This window comes from Macrobrachium nipponense, chromosome 1 (assembly GCF_015104395.2).
Source record: "Macrobrachium nipponense isolate FS-2020 chromosome 1, ASM1510439v2, whole genome shotgun sequence".
Lineage (NCBI taxonomy): Eukaryota > Metazoa > Arthropoda > Malacostraca > Decapoda > Palaemonidae > Macrobrachium > Macrobrachium nipponense.
Genome location: NC_087200.1, coordinates 182195016 through 182213865, shown reverse-complemented (window position 1 = coordinate 182213865; position 18850 = coordinate 182195016). Strand labels below are relative to the sequence as shown.

Sequence of the window (18850 nt, the reverse complement as noted above, 5' to 3'; positions counted from 1 at the left end):
CTTACTGGCGTCGCAACGACGAGGTTATTGACGCCGTATCATTAAAACAAAGGAATTGCAAAGGAAAAAGTCAATAAAATGCTATATGTTTATATAATGTCAGTCAACAATATAAATGGAAAAACAGTCCAGAAGTTAAATAATGGCTGGATCTACTATTACTAATTATGGATGCTAATGACCTACTGGCAAAATATACACAAACTGTGCTTACACTCATCTACAACAGCATGGTACACAGGTTATAATATTCACCATTATATTACCTAAGTGTAAAAATGATCCTAATGGTATTTTTTCCAAAAATGTTAAAAGTATATATCAACAAACACAGTTATGTGTATTATTTCAAGACAAAATGCCTTATGTTATCCAAAAAATTACTTTTTCTGAGTGTAGCACAAAAGTTTATGGCCAATGAACTCTAATTTGTGGTTGGTGTTGTTCAACCATGACCACCATTTTTCTCCACAGGCTTACTACATTAAGCACAGTGCTGAATTAAATTAATTTACTCCCTGCTTACGGATGTGCTAGGTGCTTATATTTGTGATGCAGTCTAGACCATCTCTCATACTACACTAAATTTTTATATAGTACGAGTAATTTATACTTATTTTCCCAAATCCCTGAAAAAGAAGGGTTGGAGTTAGGAAGGTCATCCATTCATAGTGTTAGAAACACCTGGAAAAAGCCCACAAAACAGGAAGTCCACTTGAAGAAGAAGAAGAAGAAGAAGAAGAAGAAATCTTGATATTTGGAACAGCATGTTTTAGACCCTCTGGTAATTTTGGCATATAATGAATTGCCAGATGTTATTAGGCAATTTTACTCTTGAACTTTTTCAATTTCCTCAACATCCATTGTAGATACATATGAAAATCTGTCCTTGACTTAACTAAGGGTTAAGAAAGAAGCCCCGTCCACTTGTTTCTTTCTCTGTTTTTCAAACTTATGATTGGAATAGAGTACTAAAATATGCTTATGGCTTTTGAGTTTTGAATAACTGACAATAAACTAATCCTATGCATTATCTGTCATATAGCATTTGTATGTTTTTTATATATCATGCATATCTTAATACCAAGATAATGGATATTGCAGATCTGGGGCAATGACTACAGTAGTACCTCGAGATACGAAAGGTTTCTGAAAGTCCTAGATTCGCACGGATAACAATTTTGAAACTCGCGCCGCGCGCCGCCATCTTAGTACTAGTAGACTCGCCACCATCCTCCTGCTCTCCCATTGGTTCCTGATGCTAGTCACCACCATGAGATCCTTCTCTCCTATTGGACAGCATCCCTCCCATCATGCATCTTTATACATACGTGGTGGCGTACCTATCTCGGCCTCTTCGTACCTACATCTTTATCGTACGCACACGGCATTCGTTTGGTCCAACGATTTCGTTTAGTAACGTAAATTCGTTAGTGATTTCATTGCAGTACTATTATCGTGTTGTGCGGAAACTTTATTGTGTAACTTATACGTAAATTACGTACAAGATAACGTAGTCATGGGTCCCAAACAAAGTTGAAATTCATGGAAAGAAGCGCATCCTCTCTTGGAGACAAAAGATGGAGATCATCAAGAAGTACGAAGCTGGTATGCGATTGAGTGTGATCGCAAAGGGAATACGGCTGTAATCCGTCGACAATAGGCACCATCCTTAAGCAGAAGGATGCCATCAAATCAGCTACACTTCCAAGGGCGTCACTATTTTGTCCAGCAAGAGGACCCACGTGCATGACGAGATGGAACGGCTGCTCCTCGTCTGGATAAAAGACAAAGAAATCGCTGGCGATACGGTAACGGAGACAGCAATCGCCCCCAAGGTCAGCGCTATTTTCGGCGATTTGATTGCGCAGGCAGAAGACGACGGAGGGAAAGGGACTTCAACGCCAACCCCAGAGTTCAAGGCTTCGCATGGCTGGTTCGAGAAAGTCCGTACACGAAAGCGGCCGAAGCATTTAAGAAAAATTTTCGACGAGATGATGACCAAGGAAGGCTACAGTTTCAGCAGGTTTTCAACTGTGATGAGACTGGCCTTTTTGGAAAAAATGCCTCGTCGGACATACATCACGGAGGAAGAGAAGAAGCTACCCAGGCATAAGCCTATGAAAGACAGCTTATGCTCGCACTTGTTCCAAACGCCAGTGGGGATTGCAAGGTGAAGCCCCTACTGTCTATCATTCCGAGACTCCTCAAGCCTTCAAGGCCCACAAAAGTGCTGAAGGAGAAGCTTCCAGTGATGTGGAGGGCTAATGCAAAAGCCTGGGGTAACGAGGCTTTTGCTTCACCGAGTGGTAAATCTGTGTTTCATCCCGACAGTGAAGAAATTTTTGGAAGAGAAGCGCCTCCCTCTGAAATGTCTGCTGGTGTTGGAACTTGCCCCTCCCCACCCTCCTGGCCTCGAGGAAGATATCCTAGTGGGAGTATTCCTTCGTTAAGATTCTTTTTCTTCCGCCCAACACCACCCCTCTCCTCCCAACCCATGGACCAGCAGTGATAGCGAACTTCAAGAAGCTGTACACGAAACATCTATTCAAGAGACGTTTCCACATCACCGATACCACAAACCTCACTATGCGTCAATTTTGGAAGGAGCATTTCGACATCGTCATTTGCATCCGACTCATCGACCAAGCTTGGCAGGAGGTTTCGAGGCGAACCTTGAATTCCTTGTGGAAGAAACTCTGGCCAAGATGCAGTATCTGCCAGAGACTTCGAGGGATCCGACGTGGGCGAAGCTGGTGCTGCAGAGTCCGAAACAGTTGGCGATCCCGAAACTGTTTCCCAACCAGATCTTGACGAGATCGTTGCACTCGGCAAGTCCATGGGGCTGGTCATCGACGAGGACGACATCAACGACCTTCTCGCACCAAGAGGAGCTTAACGACGGATGACCTGAAGAAGTTGGAGCCATGCAACATAACGTCGTTCAAGAGTTCTCTAGCAGCGGCGAGGAAGAGGAGGAGGACCCTATGACAACGGCAGAAATTAAGGATGTTCTAGCTGCATCATAAGTGCAATCGTTTATCGAAAAAAGACACCCCGAAAAGGTTCACACCAGGTTATACGTTGCGCAGTTCGATGATGTTTGCCTGAGTCGTTTCAGGAACATTGTGAAAAGTAGGCAGAAGCATATTCCTTGGATCGTTATTTTTTTAAAGAGGCCTTCAGCATTAGCAGGAGTAAGCAAAAAGGAAGAAACCAAGTGATACAAAACAGAAAGTTGAAAGCAAAAAGAAAGAACCAAGTGATAAACAGAATGTTGAAAGTGGTGATGAAGTTGAAATTCTGTATAAAAAAAAGAAAAAAAATAAAAATTTAAAAAAAAATTTAAAAAAAAATAATTTTAATTTTTAGTTTTTTTGTAAAGTTAAGTGTTACAGTTTTGTTAATGTGTTCCGTAAATTATAGTTTTATAGTTTTCCTTAAATTTTTTATGTGTTTTCGTAAAGTTAAGTCTACGTACGTACGTACGTTATCTGCCGTTTGTCCTCCTCATCCTCCTCTGACGCCACTTTCGGAGATAGCCTCACTCGAAAGGTAAGCTTCCACATTTTACGTACAGTATATTTCTTGTTACCATATACACTAATATACACTTTATTTACAGGTTATTTTGCATTTTTTTTTATTTTTTTTTATTAATTAGTATTGAATGGTCCAAATTGTTGTAGTATTTCACTGTTTATAGGTCAATTAGCTTTATTATAAAATTTACTGGGGTGTTTTTGGGGGCTTGAAACGGATTAGCCATTTTACATGTAAAATGTGGTCCAAGATACGAAAACCTCATGATACGAAAGGCGCCTCGGAACGGATTAATTTCGTATCTTTGAGGTACTACTGTATTATTCTGTTAGCATAGTATGGTATGGTGCATTGTCTATTACCAGGATCGATGGCTCAGGAAGCCACTGTAAAAGTAGCAATGTCAGCGGAAAGAATTCTCAACAAATCCTTCCACAGAATGATATAATTATCAATTTGATAAAAGAATTTTACAATCATTTCATGTTCTGGTGCTTGGATTATAAATGGAACCCTTAAAAGAGATTATCCCTACCTTTTTAGAGAAATTCTTAGCCCATTGGCTACTTTCTCTGCCACTATATGCAGCGAACAGCTGTAATGCAAATGCAATTAATCATCCATGATGACAATACTGCAGCAGTGTTTGCATAGCTGATACAGTTGGATGGATGTATACTTGCAGCTATGGGTGACTTCAGATGTTTGCGCATACCAGTGACAAAATAAATATACGTACCTGAAAACCAGTAGGCTGTCCCCGGTTATCAGCAGGGGTTCCATTCTCAGAGGGGTATTGATAAGCAAGAACCGCCATTAACCGAAACTCAGCAATTTATGGTGCTTACGGTGCCATGTTTTGGTTAATGCGCCTGTGTTAGGTACCTATGTATGGTGCCATAACTCCATTATTCGGCACCCCTTGGTGGCGCCAATAACCGAAACTCGGCCCCTCCCTTATGGCGCCATAAATCGCCGATTTTATGGCACTAAGTAAGTGCCATAAAACCAAATCGCCATTTAACCTAGACTGGCAATAACCAAGGACTGCCTGTACATTGCCCATCTGATTATATTGATCCACTCATTTGTATATACTGTACTGTAAATGAGCCATGAGGTATAATAATTTCTCAAACCAATGAAATACAGATAAACTTTAATGTATAAACTAATCTGGATATGCAAAAACGTAAAAAAACCATATTGTAGTACACTCTTCCATTCATAAGTCTGAGACAGAAATAGAAAGAAGTGAGTGGGGTTTCTTTCCTAACTCTTTCTAAATCAAGGCCTAATCAATAAGTTCTGGTACTCATTATATTGCCCAAAATTACCGGAGGGTCTAAAACATACTGTGCCAAAATATCAGTAAGATCCAGCTGATATATAAAAAGATATTATTCAAGAAAACCTATGCAACAAAAGCCATGAAATGGTTAGTAAGAATTTTCTAAAACATGTATAGTGGGAAAAAAAAAGAGGTCAACAACATCTATTTCAAGAGGTAAGATACACTCGTATAATTCTGTAAGCAAAGATTTTTAAAACAACAACTAACCTCATTTCTTCAGCATAAGCTTGGTGCAACATCCAAAGTCACCGCTTGACATGACCAGTTTGTGACAGAAGTGTAGTTAGCAGGCTTAACATCCAAGTGAACAATGTCTTGAGAGTGCAGATATGCCAAGCCATTTGCAATCTCTCCTATGAACCTAATGAAGCAAAAATGATTATATTTGAACTTTCCTTACAACACAAAAAAATAGTTCACAATGAAGCCATATGTTCATATATAATTGAATACAGTGCTCCCCTACTTTTATGCAGTATTAGGTTCCAGTACCTGCCGCAGAAATGCAAAAAAACGGCAGATATGCAAAAATCAAAATCATCTAGAAATCCTTATAACTGGTTTATAACTGCCATAAACCCATGTATCACATAATCTAAAATGCTTTAACTGTTTATTTTAACATTTCACTGCTTAATTTGAGTTTAAACACAAAAAATACTACTTAATTATCATACTAAAATAATTAATGTCATCAAATAAAAATACACCCCAAACCCATCATCCCAACCATTCTAAGACACCTTAGTTTAGTGCCCTTCAACAACTGTTACCCTTCAAGTACCGGTATATAAGACCTCTAAAATGCTATAACAATGATTTACTCATTTTAAAATATGATATTGTTATGATACAATAAAGTTTCATACATACTTACCTGGCAGATATATACTTAGCTATCGACTCCGTCGTCCCCGACAGAAATTCAAATTTCGCGGCACTCACTACAGGTAGGTCAGGTGATCTACCGCCCCGCTCTGGGTGGCAGGCAGGACTAGGAACCATTTCTGTTTTCTAATCAGATTTTCTCTCCACCTGTCCCTCCTGCGGGGAGGCGGGTGGGTCATCAATCGTATATATCTGCCAGGTAAGTATGTATGAAACTTTATTGTATCATAACAATATCATTTTCATAACATTCAACTTACCTGTCAGATATATACTTAGCTGATGACACCGGTTTGGTGGAGGGCAAGAGACAGCTAACTACTGAATAGACAGGTAAACAACATATGTTGTAGGTATTTATAGACCTTGGTTCCTACCTTATTAGGTGGAAGACTTCGTGGCTACTGCCTAGGAGTCCTGCTTCACCTCAAGAGCCTTAGCGAGGATAGTGATCTGCGGCCAGAGTTCTTGTGGGGTCTGTCGATGGGGTCTTGTCCACTTACTCGGCAGAGCCTCCTAACTGGCATTTGTCAATGGGTGCTAATCCGCTTATATGACAAACACGCCTTCTTTAAGTAGACACACAAACCGATCCCGATCACCCGATCCTAACACCCGTGTTAGTTCTAAGATTGCCAAGAGCCATCCCCAAACTCTTAGTCAAACAACCAAAACTCGATAAAACACACACGAAAGTAAAAAAAAAAAAAAATTGTACCCCTCTAAAAGTCAGTTACCACTCGATCTCCTAGTGAAGAGAAGTGAAGGCCGCCTGTGCGACATCTGACACTTCCATGCACAGGAAAACCAAGAACGCATCCGACAAGAGGGTTACGTACACTTATTTAAGGATCGGTGCTCGCTCCAGTACCCAGAACCGTCTGTGCTGACACAAACGGACCTAGAGAATAACATTTCTCATACGTAACGCATACATCCTTTAAGTACTGAGATGCAAACACTGAGTTGCATCTCCAATAAGTTGCATCCAAAATATTCTTGAGAGACCATTTCTTTGGAACGCAATAGACGTCGCGATTGCCCTTACTTCCTTACTTCATGAGCTCTTACTCTTAATAGTTTAAAAGAGTCATCTGGGCAGTTTCTTATGCGCCTCGGTAATCACACTTCTTACAAAGAAGGCTAAGGCATTCTTAGACATTGGTCTGTGGGGTCCTTTACCGAGCACCATAGACCGTGTTGCGAACCCCCCAACTGCTTCTTTCTGTCCAGATAGAATTTAAGTGCTCTGACTGGGCAGAGGGACCTCTCTGCCTCTCTGCTACGCCAGACTAGTCAGGACTTTTACCTCGAAGCTCCTGGCCAGGGATTCGAGGGATTCTCATTCTTAGCAAGAAAGAGAGTCTGGAACGAACAAATCGCAGAGTCTCCCTTGAAACCAACTCGTGACTCAAGGGCGTGCAACTCGCTGACTCTTTTTGCCGTAGCGAGAGACAGCAGAAACAGACACTTCCTTGTGATATCTCGAAAGGAAGCAGTGTGAGGTGGTTCGAACCTTTCAGAAGACAGAAATTTTAGGACCACATCCAGATTCCAGCTCGGAACTCTGGGTTCTATTGATTTTTGATGTTTCGAAGGAACGAATGAGATCGTGTAAATCCTTATCATTTTTCAAATCTAATCCTCTGTTTTCTGAATACAGCCGAAAGTCATGCTCCTGTACCCCTTAATAGTGCGGTACAGAGAGATGCGATTTTCTCATTCAGGAAAAGAAGGAAATCCGCAATTTCGGTCACGAGATTTATTGGAGGAGGACAGCTTCTTCGACCTACACCAACTTCTGAACACCTCCCACTTCGATTGGTACACTCGCATAGTAGATGATCTGCGGGCTCTGGCAATTCAATTGCGCTTGCCGCCTTGCGAGAAAAACCTCTCGCTCTGACAAGTCTTTCGATAGTCGAAAGGCAGTCAGAGCAAGAGTGGGTAGGTTTTGATGGTACCTCTCGAAGTGGGGGTTGTTTGAGCAGATCTATCCTGTTTGGAAGAGATCTGGCGAAGTTCACCGTCCACTCCATTACCTCTGGGAACCAAATTCGGGATGGCCAATATGGGGCTATCAGAGTCATTCTTGTCCCCTTCGAGGACCCCAAACTTTTCTGACTACTTCCCCCGTATCTTGAATGGGGGAAAAGCGTACAGTTAGCCCTGAACCAGTTTTCAGGGAGAAAGGCGTCTATTGCATAAGCTCGGGATCTTCTACTAGAGCGCAAAATGTGTCAATCCTTCTGGAGAGGAACCTGGTGAACAAATCTATTTGAGGCTTCCCCCAAAGAGACCAAAGGCTTCTGACACACTTCTGAATGGAGGGTCCATTCTGTTGGAAGGACCTAGAACCTCCTGCTCAGCCTGTCCGCTCACAACGTTCCTCTCCCCTTGGACAAACCTTGTTAGGAGAATTACATTCTTTTGATTTGCCAATCAACAGCAGATCTCTTGCCAGTTCGTAGCGAGAGAGTGAGTTCCTCCTTGTTTATTCACATAAGCCAGAGCGGTGGTATTGTCGGAGTTTATCTGCACTACTCCATCTCTGACTATGTGTTCGAAGCTCTTTAGCGCTAGGTGAATTGCTAAGAGCTCCTTGCAATTTATGTGCCATGACACCTGCTCTTCCGACCAGGTGCCTGACACTTCTTTGGATCCTAAGGTTGCACCCCAACCTGTCTCCGACGCGTCTGAGAACAATATCAGGCTTGGGTTCCGTACTTCCAGGGACACTCCTTTGTTCTCTTCTAAAGGGGTTAACCACCACCTTAATTGATTCTTTGCTTCTGTTGAGATTGGAAAAGTATCTGAGAGCTGTCCTGTCTTCCAATTCCAACTCCTTCTCAGGAAGAACTGAAGCGGACGGAGATGCAGTCTTCCTAGAGGAAAGAACTGTTCGAGCGAGGAAAGGGTCCCCAGAAGGCTCAACCATTCCCTCGCTGAACTGCGCTCCTTCCCTAAGAAGCTGGATACTGTGGTGCAACCTTTCTTTATTCTCTATAGAGAAGGAATACTCGAAAACCCCGAGAATCCATCCGAATCCCCAGATAAACCATGTTCTGGCTGGGGGACCATCTGAGATTTCTCGAGATTTACGATCAATCCTAATGACTTCGTCAGTTCCAAAGTCGTTGAAAGATCCTCCAAAACACTGCTTTGAGACCTGGCCCTGATGAGCCAGTCGTCCAGGTATAGGGAGACGTTTATCCCCTTCAAATGAAGGTGTCTTGACACATTTTTCATCAAGTCTGTGAAGACTTGGGGAGCCGTGGACAGGCCGAAACACAGGGCCCTGAACTGATAGATCCTCCCCTCCAACATGAAACGAAGGTACTTCCTCGACGAATGATGAATCGGGATGTGGATATAGCGTCTTGAAGGTCTAGGGACGCCATCCAATCTCCTTGACAGAGTGCTGCAAGGACTGAAGCAGACGTTTCCATGCTGAAATTTTGTTTTTCTACGAATCTGTTCAGGCGCACTTACATCCAGTACAGGTCTCCATCAACCCGAAGCTTTCGCTACTAGAAACAAGCGATTGTAAAACCCCGGGGAGCTGTGATCCAGTACCAGCTCGATTGCTCTTTTGTCCCACATCTGCTCTACCATTTGACGAAGAGTATCCATCAGTACAGGGTCCCTGTATCTGGCGGACAGTTCCCTCGGTGTTGTTGTCAGGGGAGGGCTGTCCTTGAATGGGATATAATAAACCTTCTCGATGATCGACATCGACCAAGAGTCGGTTCCTATGTTTGCCCAGGCTCCCCGCTAAGACTTGCAACCTGGCTCCTACAGGTGTTAGGAGAATCGTTTCTTCATTTTCCCTTCTTAAAGGGTCTGAAGGAAGATCTCCCCTTTTTTGTTGTCTTCCTTCTGGTGATCGATCTGGACCGAGGGCCTCTCGAAAGAAAGGGCTGCTGCTGAGCTGGACGAGCCCCTTTCTTTTCCTCCACTAGCCACAGGTCTATTCCATTGAAGACTGCCTAAGGAGATCTTGAGTGGCCTTCTCAGTTAGTGAATGTGCAATGTCTCTCACCAACTGAGAAGGGAATAAATGTTCTGAGAGAGGAGCGAACACAAAGCGAACCTCTGCGAAGGAGAGACGGCCTTAGTGAGGTAAGCACTATAAACCGCCCTCTTCTTTAGCATTCCCGCACCAAAGAGGGAGCAGACTTCCGCCGATCCATCTTGAACAGCTTTATCAATGCATGTCAAGATACTATGCAAGGCTTCGGGGTTTAGATGTTCCGTTTCCTGGGACTTCTTAGCCAAAACCCCAAGGGACCAATCCAGGAAGTTAAATACTTCCAAGGTGTGGAAAAGTCCCTTGAGGAGATGGTCCATCTCAGTTCAAGGCGTGTCTCCTCGAGGAGTCTACAAGACTCGAGAAGTCTGATTCGGCCGAAATGGGCAGAGACAATCCCATATTCTCTCCCGTCTCATACCATATGCCTCTTCTACCCGTTAGTTTGGCAGGAGGCATACAAAATACTGTCCTTCCTAACTCCTTTTTCGTCTTGATCCAGGAGTCAAGCGATTGTAGGGCCCTCTTCATGGATATGGCCGGTTTCATTTTCAGGAAGGACGAAGACTTGTGCGCTTTCGTGCTCGAAAAGAGAGAGCGTGGAGAAGGAGGAGCCAGCTGGAAAGTTCAAACGAATCACCATACTCTTCTAAAAGGAGAGAAGAAAGAACTTTATAATTCGAAAGCCCTTCTTTATTTGTAATCTTGTCTTCCGAAATGTCCTCTAAGTTAAGAGGTTCGGAAGGAGAAAGCTCCCTTCTTTCGTCTGTCCTCCCTTGATTTCTTCCTCTCCGAAGAAGAAGCACTTCTAACAGGAAGGGACTAAGAGTTATTCTCTCTCTACGCCTATCCTTAGGAGAGTCTTGAAAAGTTTGAGCTTGGCGCCTGGAGGACTCCTGGCGGTTGTCAGGCTCTTCTTGTAAAGAATGCGCCTGGCGCTTAGCAGGAGTATCTGCTCAGAATACTCCTGGCGCCTGGGAGGCGCATCGTACTCGGAATACTCCTGGCGCCTGGCAGGCGCATCGCGCTCGAATACTCCTGGCGCTTGGCAAGCGCATCGTGCTCCGAATACTCCTGGAGCCTGGCAGGCGCATCGCTCTCCGAATACTCCTGGCGCCTGGTAGCGCATTTCGCTTGGCAGGCGCTTCGCTCCTATCAGGCGCTTCCTCTCCTCTAGTTGGATCTGGCGCTTGGTTGGCGTTCTAGGCCTCGAACGATCTAAAGAATAATCAGGCTCTTTGCGCCTCTGAAAGACTCCTCTCTTCCCGTGATTACTTCGAAGTCAACTTCACTATCAGGTGTTCTCTGGAGCCTACTTGGCGCCTGGCTTCTGCTGGCGCCAGGCGCTTGGCAGGAGTTACTTCCTTTTCAACTTCTCGCCTGCCTAATGCTCCGCTCCCCCCAGAGATGGCCGCCTGTGCGACAACTCCCCTGGAAGGCTCGTTGCGCCTGACAGGAGATCGGTATCTAGATCTTTTTACAGGAAGCCTATCGTCCTTTCTACTAGTAGGCTCCTTGGAAGTACTCCTACCAAAGACGCTAGTTGCTCCTGCATATTTAACAAAATCTTCCTGGTAGAGGACTCCTCCTCGTTCGAAGCAGCAGGAGAGGGAGATCTCGAAGGCGCTTGAGGCTCCCTTACCGTCCATGGATCTAACTCCTTCCTAGCCTTCTTTACTACCGAAGGCGCAATCTTCTTCAGAGAAGCGCTCGGGGCTAGAGTTGAATTCAGGCTCTTTCCAATTCCTCTTCAGCGGACGAGAAAGCTTCGACTCCTTCCATCCTCTTTTCGGAGAAGACGCTAACCTGAAGACGAAAAGCACTCTCGTAGGACGCTTTTCCTATAGCGGTCCCTGGCAGTCTGAGAAGTAACAGATTCTGCCGAAGGGATGCCTGATCGTGGGGATTCTCCACGACCTCCGTAAGGCTTTCGACTTTCCTTCTCCTCTGGGCCAGGGAGCTTGGAAGCGGTCTAGGCCTGGGAGCGTCGCAGAGACGACCAGCACACCCCCTTCCACCACACTGGGGACACTTATATCACTCGAAAAATCACATTCACTTGCTTACCTTCCAATGCTGCCATTTTTTTCCTGCATTTTTTGAAGGGAAGCTCTGAGTTTTGCAATTTCCGAAGCAGAATCAGAGGGGTTGGCAACTGTGATCGGGCTGATAAAGAATGAGAATAATTATAAGAAGCAGCAGCTACAGAACTAGATAGAAGTTCACGAGATCTAGATTTACTACGGCTTTTATAGACCGCCTTACCTCTCGCTATCTTCTCTAACTTCTTCAAGTAAGAAGTTAAATTCTTCCATTCTTGAGCAATCAGTCTTTCGCACTCATTACATGTGTTCTCAATCGAACACTCAACTACTCTACATCCATGGCATGCAGTGAGGATCTACCGAAGCCTTCGAAATCCTCACCTTACAGCCCTCATTCACACACACTCTGAAACTAACACTAGAGTCAGACATATTCAAGAAAAATCCAAAGCCAAGTCCAAAAAACAATTCGACGATAGCGAATGCCAAACAACGATCCAAGTACGTCACCAAAAATCAGTCGAAAGATGATCAAAAGCGTTGAAAAAAGAATTCCAGTCAGGAGGTAGTAACAACAATGTTGACACCACCGGTGACAGAGAAAATCTAATTAGAAAACGGGAATGGTTCCTAGTCCTGCCACCCAGAGCGGGGCAGATAGATCACCTGAACCTACCTGTAGCGAGTGCCGCGAAATTTGAATTTCTGTCGGGGACGACGGAAGTCGATAGATAAAGTACATATCTGACAGGTAAGTGAATATATGAAAATTAATATTAATATCTATAAAATGTTTAATATAAATTAAACATATCTGTCCTACAGAACATATGACTAATAACCAGTTACCCTTGTATATACATAAGACATTTTCTCTCATAGTACTGTAGTATTAATCATTTTAAAATTATCACTAATTTGCTTTTTTTTGGTATAACAACACTTTTTTATTCACTAAAAAATATATTTTTTTCATATTGTGTATATAAAACTAATATTGATTTTTTATGATATAAAAATGATTTACAGCCTACTTATAATGTAGTTATGTACCTATTAAGCTCACGCCAGGTTGGGCCTCTGTGTATGGGTAATGAAAGATGTATTTGAAATTATGTTACTGTAAAGTTTTCATGATAAAGCATGTTGTACAATACTTAAAAATATTTGCTATTTATTTTCATTTTATTTTCCAGTCTGCTATTACTGGAAAATAAAATGAAATAATTTGTGAATATATTTTAAATACACTTATTGTAAAATATTCTTTATCTACAAAAAATCTTTACAGCAATATCATTTCAAATACATCTTACATTACATTGAGAGAGAGAGAGAGAGAGAGAGGAGAGACGAGAGAGAGATAGACGAGAGAGAGAGAGAGAGAGAGAGAGAGAGAGAGATAGAGAGAGAGAGAGCAGAGGGAGGGAGAGAGAGAGAGAGAGTCTTTGTTGGCAGAAAAGTCAACTCCTATGTGCTTAAATACAGAGCTAAGCATAGCTCTTTCTTATCCTTTAATAGTGGATGTAGAGAGTGAAAGAGAGAGAGAAAAATTCATCATATGGAAAGGTCTTTGCTGGCAGAAAGTCAAATCTCACAAGCGGCTTAAATACAGAAGCTAAGCAATCAGCGCTCTGTATCTTTTAATTGGGATGGAGGACAGAGAGAGAACGAGAGGAGATGAGAAAAAAGAGGAGAGAGAGAAGAGAGCCGGAGACGAGAAAGCGAGAGGAGAGAGCTAGACTTTGTTGGCAGAAAGTAAACTTCCCATATGCTTAAATACAGAGCTAAGCATAGCTCTTTATCCTTTAATAGTGGATGTAGACACCCTGCTCGAGGATCTCAAACATAACAAGAAATCTGGGATTTTCTGCTATAGACGGGACCAAAAGGCTGCCCACTTTGCTTGATATACATTGCTGGATGATTGTCTTCTGCATTGTGCAACAACTTTTGCAGCTGGGCTTGAAAAGCCTGTCGCTTGTAGGAGTCTCCTGACAGTCTGAATGTGGTTCAGAGCACGAGTGAATAGTCCCTTGGTGATACTGTCTGAAATGGGGTTGTCTGGAAAGACTGGTTTTTTGTCGGTGGCAGCCTTGGAAAGTCCGTGAGTAATTCCACGGATCCAGAAACCATTACTGAGCTGGCCAGTAAGGAGCAATTATCGTCATCATGAGGTTTTGATGAGATCTGAACTTGTTGATGACCTCTCTCACCATCCTGAACAGAAAAAAAGGCATACAGGTTCTTGTCTGACCAGTTTATTAACATCCCATCTAATCCACATGTGAGAGGATCCTGGGCTAGTGAGCAGTGAAGGTGGAGGCAATGACTCTTGGCTGTGGCAGAAAGGTCCTGTATCAGTTTGCCCCACAATTTCCTTAAGTTGAGACACACTAGAGGGATCTAGTATCCACTCTGTGGGGAGAACTTACTTTCGTCTGTTCAGTTCGTCCGCCAACACATTGAGTTTGCCTTGAATAAACCTCTTTAAAATCGATGTACGATTTTGATGTTACCATAAGAGCAGGGCTCTTGCTGCCTTGCACAGAGTGAAAGTGTGTGTCCCCAGCTGTTGTGTTGTCCGAGTGGACTGTTATTACTTTGTTGTTGATCTCTGTTGAGAAGTTTTTACTACCCCAGTGGATGGCTACCTATGTCTTTACATCTATGTGCCAAACTTCTGAGACTTCCCTGTTTCCTGGGAGAGCTCCCCAATCTAGGTCTGTGGCATCTGAATAAAATACTAAGGGATGAGAGAGTCCCGAGAAGGCTCATCCAATCTTTTGCCGAACAAGTCTGAAGAGAGAGAAACTTCTCTATCTTCTGAGGCAGGTGTCGATGCTTTTGGTGGAGGGAAAAGCTTGAAAAGCTAGAAAGTTGATCTTCATCCCCAAATATGCTATCTCTTGACGAGGCAGACGTCAATCCTTTTTGGTGGAGGGCACCTGAAAAGCTAGAGTTGATTTTCATCCCCAAATATGCTATCTCTTGACAAGGGACTAATTAAGACTTCCTTAAATTTATTTAAAGGCCCCTTTCTTTGGGCTAACACAATGGTTTTCTGCATGTCTTTCCATACATTTCAACTTTGTCTGAAAGCAAACAAGCCAGTCCATGAGGTAGAGAGAGATCTTAACACCTACTAGGTGTAGCCACTTTTGTTACTGGAGCCAGAACACGGGTAAACACCTGGGGAGCTGTGCAAACGCCAAAGCACAGAGCTTGGTAAAATTCTGTTCTGGAAAAGGATCTCAGGAATTACCTCCAGTCTTGGTGAATACAAGGATGTGGAAGTATGCGTCCTCCATATTGATCGACATCATCCAGTGCTCCTTGATGAATTGAGAACAATAACTGTCTGATTCGTTTCCATTTTGAACTTGGTCTTCGACACGAGCAAGTTCATTGTGCTCACATCCAAAACTGGGACTCCAGCCCCCCGAGGCCTTGGGACCACACAAAGACGGTTGTATAAAGCCCTGGAATGGGGACCCTCTACCACTTCTATAGCCCTCTTTTCCAACAGGGATGTCACTTCTTGGGTGAGAGCAAAGAATTTCTCTGAGTTGGCAGAGTAAGCTGTTAAAATTACCGGAGAGCTGGCTAAGGGAGGGTTTTGACTGAAGGGAATGGTGTACCATTCTTTGAGAAACTTCACAACCCTTCTCACTTCCCAACTCTGCCAAAAATTAAGGAACCTTGCTCCTACTGGAGTATGGAAGACTTGCTACTCACATTTTGATGGAAGATTTTGAAGTAGATGACTTCTTGATTGCTTGGGGAGTAAAGCAGACAGTCCCTCAAGCTCTGGGGAAACTTCTTGGCTTACCTCTGCCATGAAAGGGCTGATACTGAGTGGAAGAAGTAGTAGTAGTAGCATGAACATGAGAGGCAGTCATTTCACTAGGGCACTTTGCAGACAGTGGCAAAAGATTGAGTGAATTTCTTCTGAATATCAGAAGAAATCTGCAGAACTGTGGTCTGAGGACACATGTGCTTATCATTATGCGGCAAGAAAAGAGGAGCGGATCTCTGAGAGCAGGTCACTTTTTTGGTTGTAAAGGAGCAATGAAGCTCCCTCTTCTTGAGGACACCTATGGTGAATAGGGATCCTAATTCAAGAGACCATCTGTAATGCCTTTATCAAGGCAAAAATATAACTCCAAGTAAGTCAGATACTGAGTTCCTCCAACATGGCAGCACACTCCTTAATTTTGCAAGCTAAGGGTCCAACAGACCAATCCAGAAAACTCATAACTTCAAAAAGACGGAAAATGTTTTTCATAAGATGATCCAGTTCTGAAGTCGAAAACTTAATTTTGGTTAAGTTGAAGGTTTACCACCTGGAAGAGTCAATAAGTCTGGAGAAGTCCCCATGGGAGGAGGCAGAAACTCCCAAGGAAAGAGCTTCCCCTGTTGCGTATGAAGGAGGGAAACAAAGTTGACTTTTCCTTGCTCTCTTCTCTGAGAGCCACAAGTCCATTTCTTTCAAGGCCTTCTTAGCTGACACGGAAAATACAAACTTAGGAAGCTTAGAGTTGTCCTCTACCTGGTTATCCATCTGGTAAATAGAAGCTGGGAAGTAGGATCAGCTGCCAAAAAGAAACTAGGGAATTTTTGCCAGCAAATATCAAAGCAAAGAAGAACATGTTTTGTAGGAGGACTCTCCTTACCCACTTCCTCCTCTTCTCCTTCCTCCGAAGAGACAGAAGACAAGTTGGAAGGGAGTTGAGCAGATACTGGGAGTTGAGCAGATACTGGAGTTTTTTTAAACAAACCCAAAATATTATCAAGTTCTGCTGAATATCCATCATTGAATCAACAGAAGAGAAAATTTTAAGTCCTGAAGGTTGTGAAGGAACTGCAGAAGCTGCAAGTCCTGGCAACTGTGGTGCAAACAAAAGAGTAACTGAAGAGGGTTGCTACACCAACGAGAGCTGAGGCATGAACGAGAGCTGAGGCACCAACGAGAGCTGAGGCACGAATGATAGCTGAGGTACCAATGGGAGCTGAGGCACCGATGGGAACTGTGGCGCCAATGAAAACTCAGGCGCCAACGGGAGCTCTTGTGATAGGGAGTGCTTCAGTGCTGTTAATGATATGTAATATCAATTCCATGATAAAAAGAAATGTAATATATTCCTTAGAATAAATGCATAACTCCGAATCAGGTCACAGGTCGAACAGGAAAGAAACGCCCAACCAACACATGAACGAAACCCTCCTCTTGCTCTGGGAACCTACTTTTGCTCCCATGAGAACTAACTGAATATATGAATCAACTTAACCTAAAACGAGGTGTTTGTTCGTTGCACATGTATGTCTGTTTAGGTTTGTAAAACTATTTCCACTGTATATTACTTTGTAATACTTCACTTCTTCGTCCTCCAACTCTCTAGGAAGCATTACCACTCTCTTCTGAAAAGTATATCTCAAGATGTAACCTACTCAGAAAATATACTTATTTTTGGTTAACTTCTGTGTTTTCCTGACATCCTTCTATTGTGCTAAGATGAAGAGAAGAAATTGAAGAGTATCCCTAACCTGCCTGCAGAGAGAGAGAGAGATTTTTAAAACATCTCCAGACACACTGCTGTTTGCATTTGCAAACCATTCAATTACCAACCGAGGACTGTGTACGGACACTTAAATTATAAGTGAGTCCAGCCCCCTAACATATGCACTGATGGGCGCCTCAGTCTCTTGGAGACTAGAAGCCAATGAATGCACAGACACTGACAGACACTCAGGTGCACGGCACTTCTTAGGCCTAGAAGAAAGTTCAGCAGGCACTGGATAATCTGACGCTGATACAGGAGCTTCTTCTAGGGCAGACACAAACACATTACTCTGAGCCTCACGGACTCAGAAACCTTAAGTACAGATGACGAGCAAGAAGCAGGAGTACCTGGAATCAATGAACACTAGATACTGTCCTCAGTGTAGGAACACTCAATGGTACAAAACTAGATTGATCTAAGAAGATTTTCTGGGCATAGACTGTCCTTCCCCAACATGAACTTCCTGGGAAAAACGTTTCGGGACCGTCCCACGAAACTACATGACGGGCATTGCTTAGTAGGAAGATCAAAGGTCTTTCTTGGAAGGCACAGGAAAAGCAAATCTGTACCTCACTCGTCTTTTCAATGGACGAAATTCATCTGCAAAGCGCCACTGGTGCTGGCCTATCAATTCTTCTGCGCTAGACACACTCAAGGAAAGACAAGAGACAAGACACTTCCTTAGAGATGCCATTCCCAGCGGCACTCTGTCGAGACCTGGGATACTACAACAGGATCAACCAAGGGGGGGTGACTACCTGTGGGCAGACCCCATGACCCCCCCTTGGGGCTCCCACCAGTAGGGCCCCTCCCAGGTTTAGTGGAGGATGACAGGGACCTTTGCCTAGGAGAATCACTGGGACGAGGCAACCACCTCCTCCACTGCACTGGTACTTGCACTAACACTTTCATCAATTTTGCCTACCTTATCCATGAGAACTTTGACTGAAGCTCCCAATTGTTCCATGGTCTGCAACAGCATAGAAAATTTCTGATCTACTCACAATTCGAGGCTAAGCAATGGGATCGGGTTTGGGTGCAAGGGAGCCAGGCTAAGGTTAGGATTTGGAGTTTTGTAAAACTTGAGACAAGGGAACAAGTGACCTACAACTAGCCATAACAGCTGCTTTCCTCTTTTTATCTCCTTAAAGCTCATTCATATGAGAGTTTAGTCTTCCACACCTTATCCTCCCAACTCTGAAAACCGTTACAAATTAGAATGCGGGGGTCACAACCAAGCTTTAATTAGCCTAGCTTTACAGCCTTTGCTGCAATACCTTATGCTTTGTGTATAGTATCAGACATCGCTGGCTACTAATGTAAATAAAGTCTAAGCCTAAATTGAGACAAAACCAAGTCAAAGTGAAATACGTACTGGATTCCTGATAATAGCTAATCAATCCCAAAACGGCTCGGCTACCAAAGG

At 43.4% G+C, this 18850-nt stretch overlaps 2 protein-coding genes across 4 annotated transcripts in view; both read right to left on the bottom strand.

Moving 5' to 3' along the window:
* LOC135219892 (uncharacterized) overlaps positions 1–18850 on the bottom strand; it is a 173183-nt gene that overhangs the window by 9634 nt on the left and 144699 nt on the right. The gene's annotated exons all lie outside the window — the stretch shown is intronic.
* LOC135220068 (uncharacterized) overlaps positions 4842–18850 on the bottom strand; it is a 52537-nt gene continuing 38528 nt past the window's right edge. The window contains exons 6-7 of the mRNA XM_064257393.1: positions 5147–5258; positions 4842–4925 (exon numbers count right to left, since the gene is read on the bottom strand). Of these exons, the coding sequence (XP_064113463.1) occupies positions 4842–4925; positions 5147–5258 (196 nt within the window). The remainder of the gene's footprint in view (positions 4926–5146; positions 5259–18850) is intronic.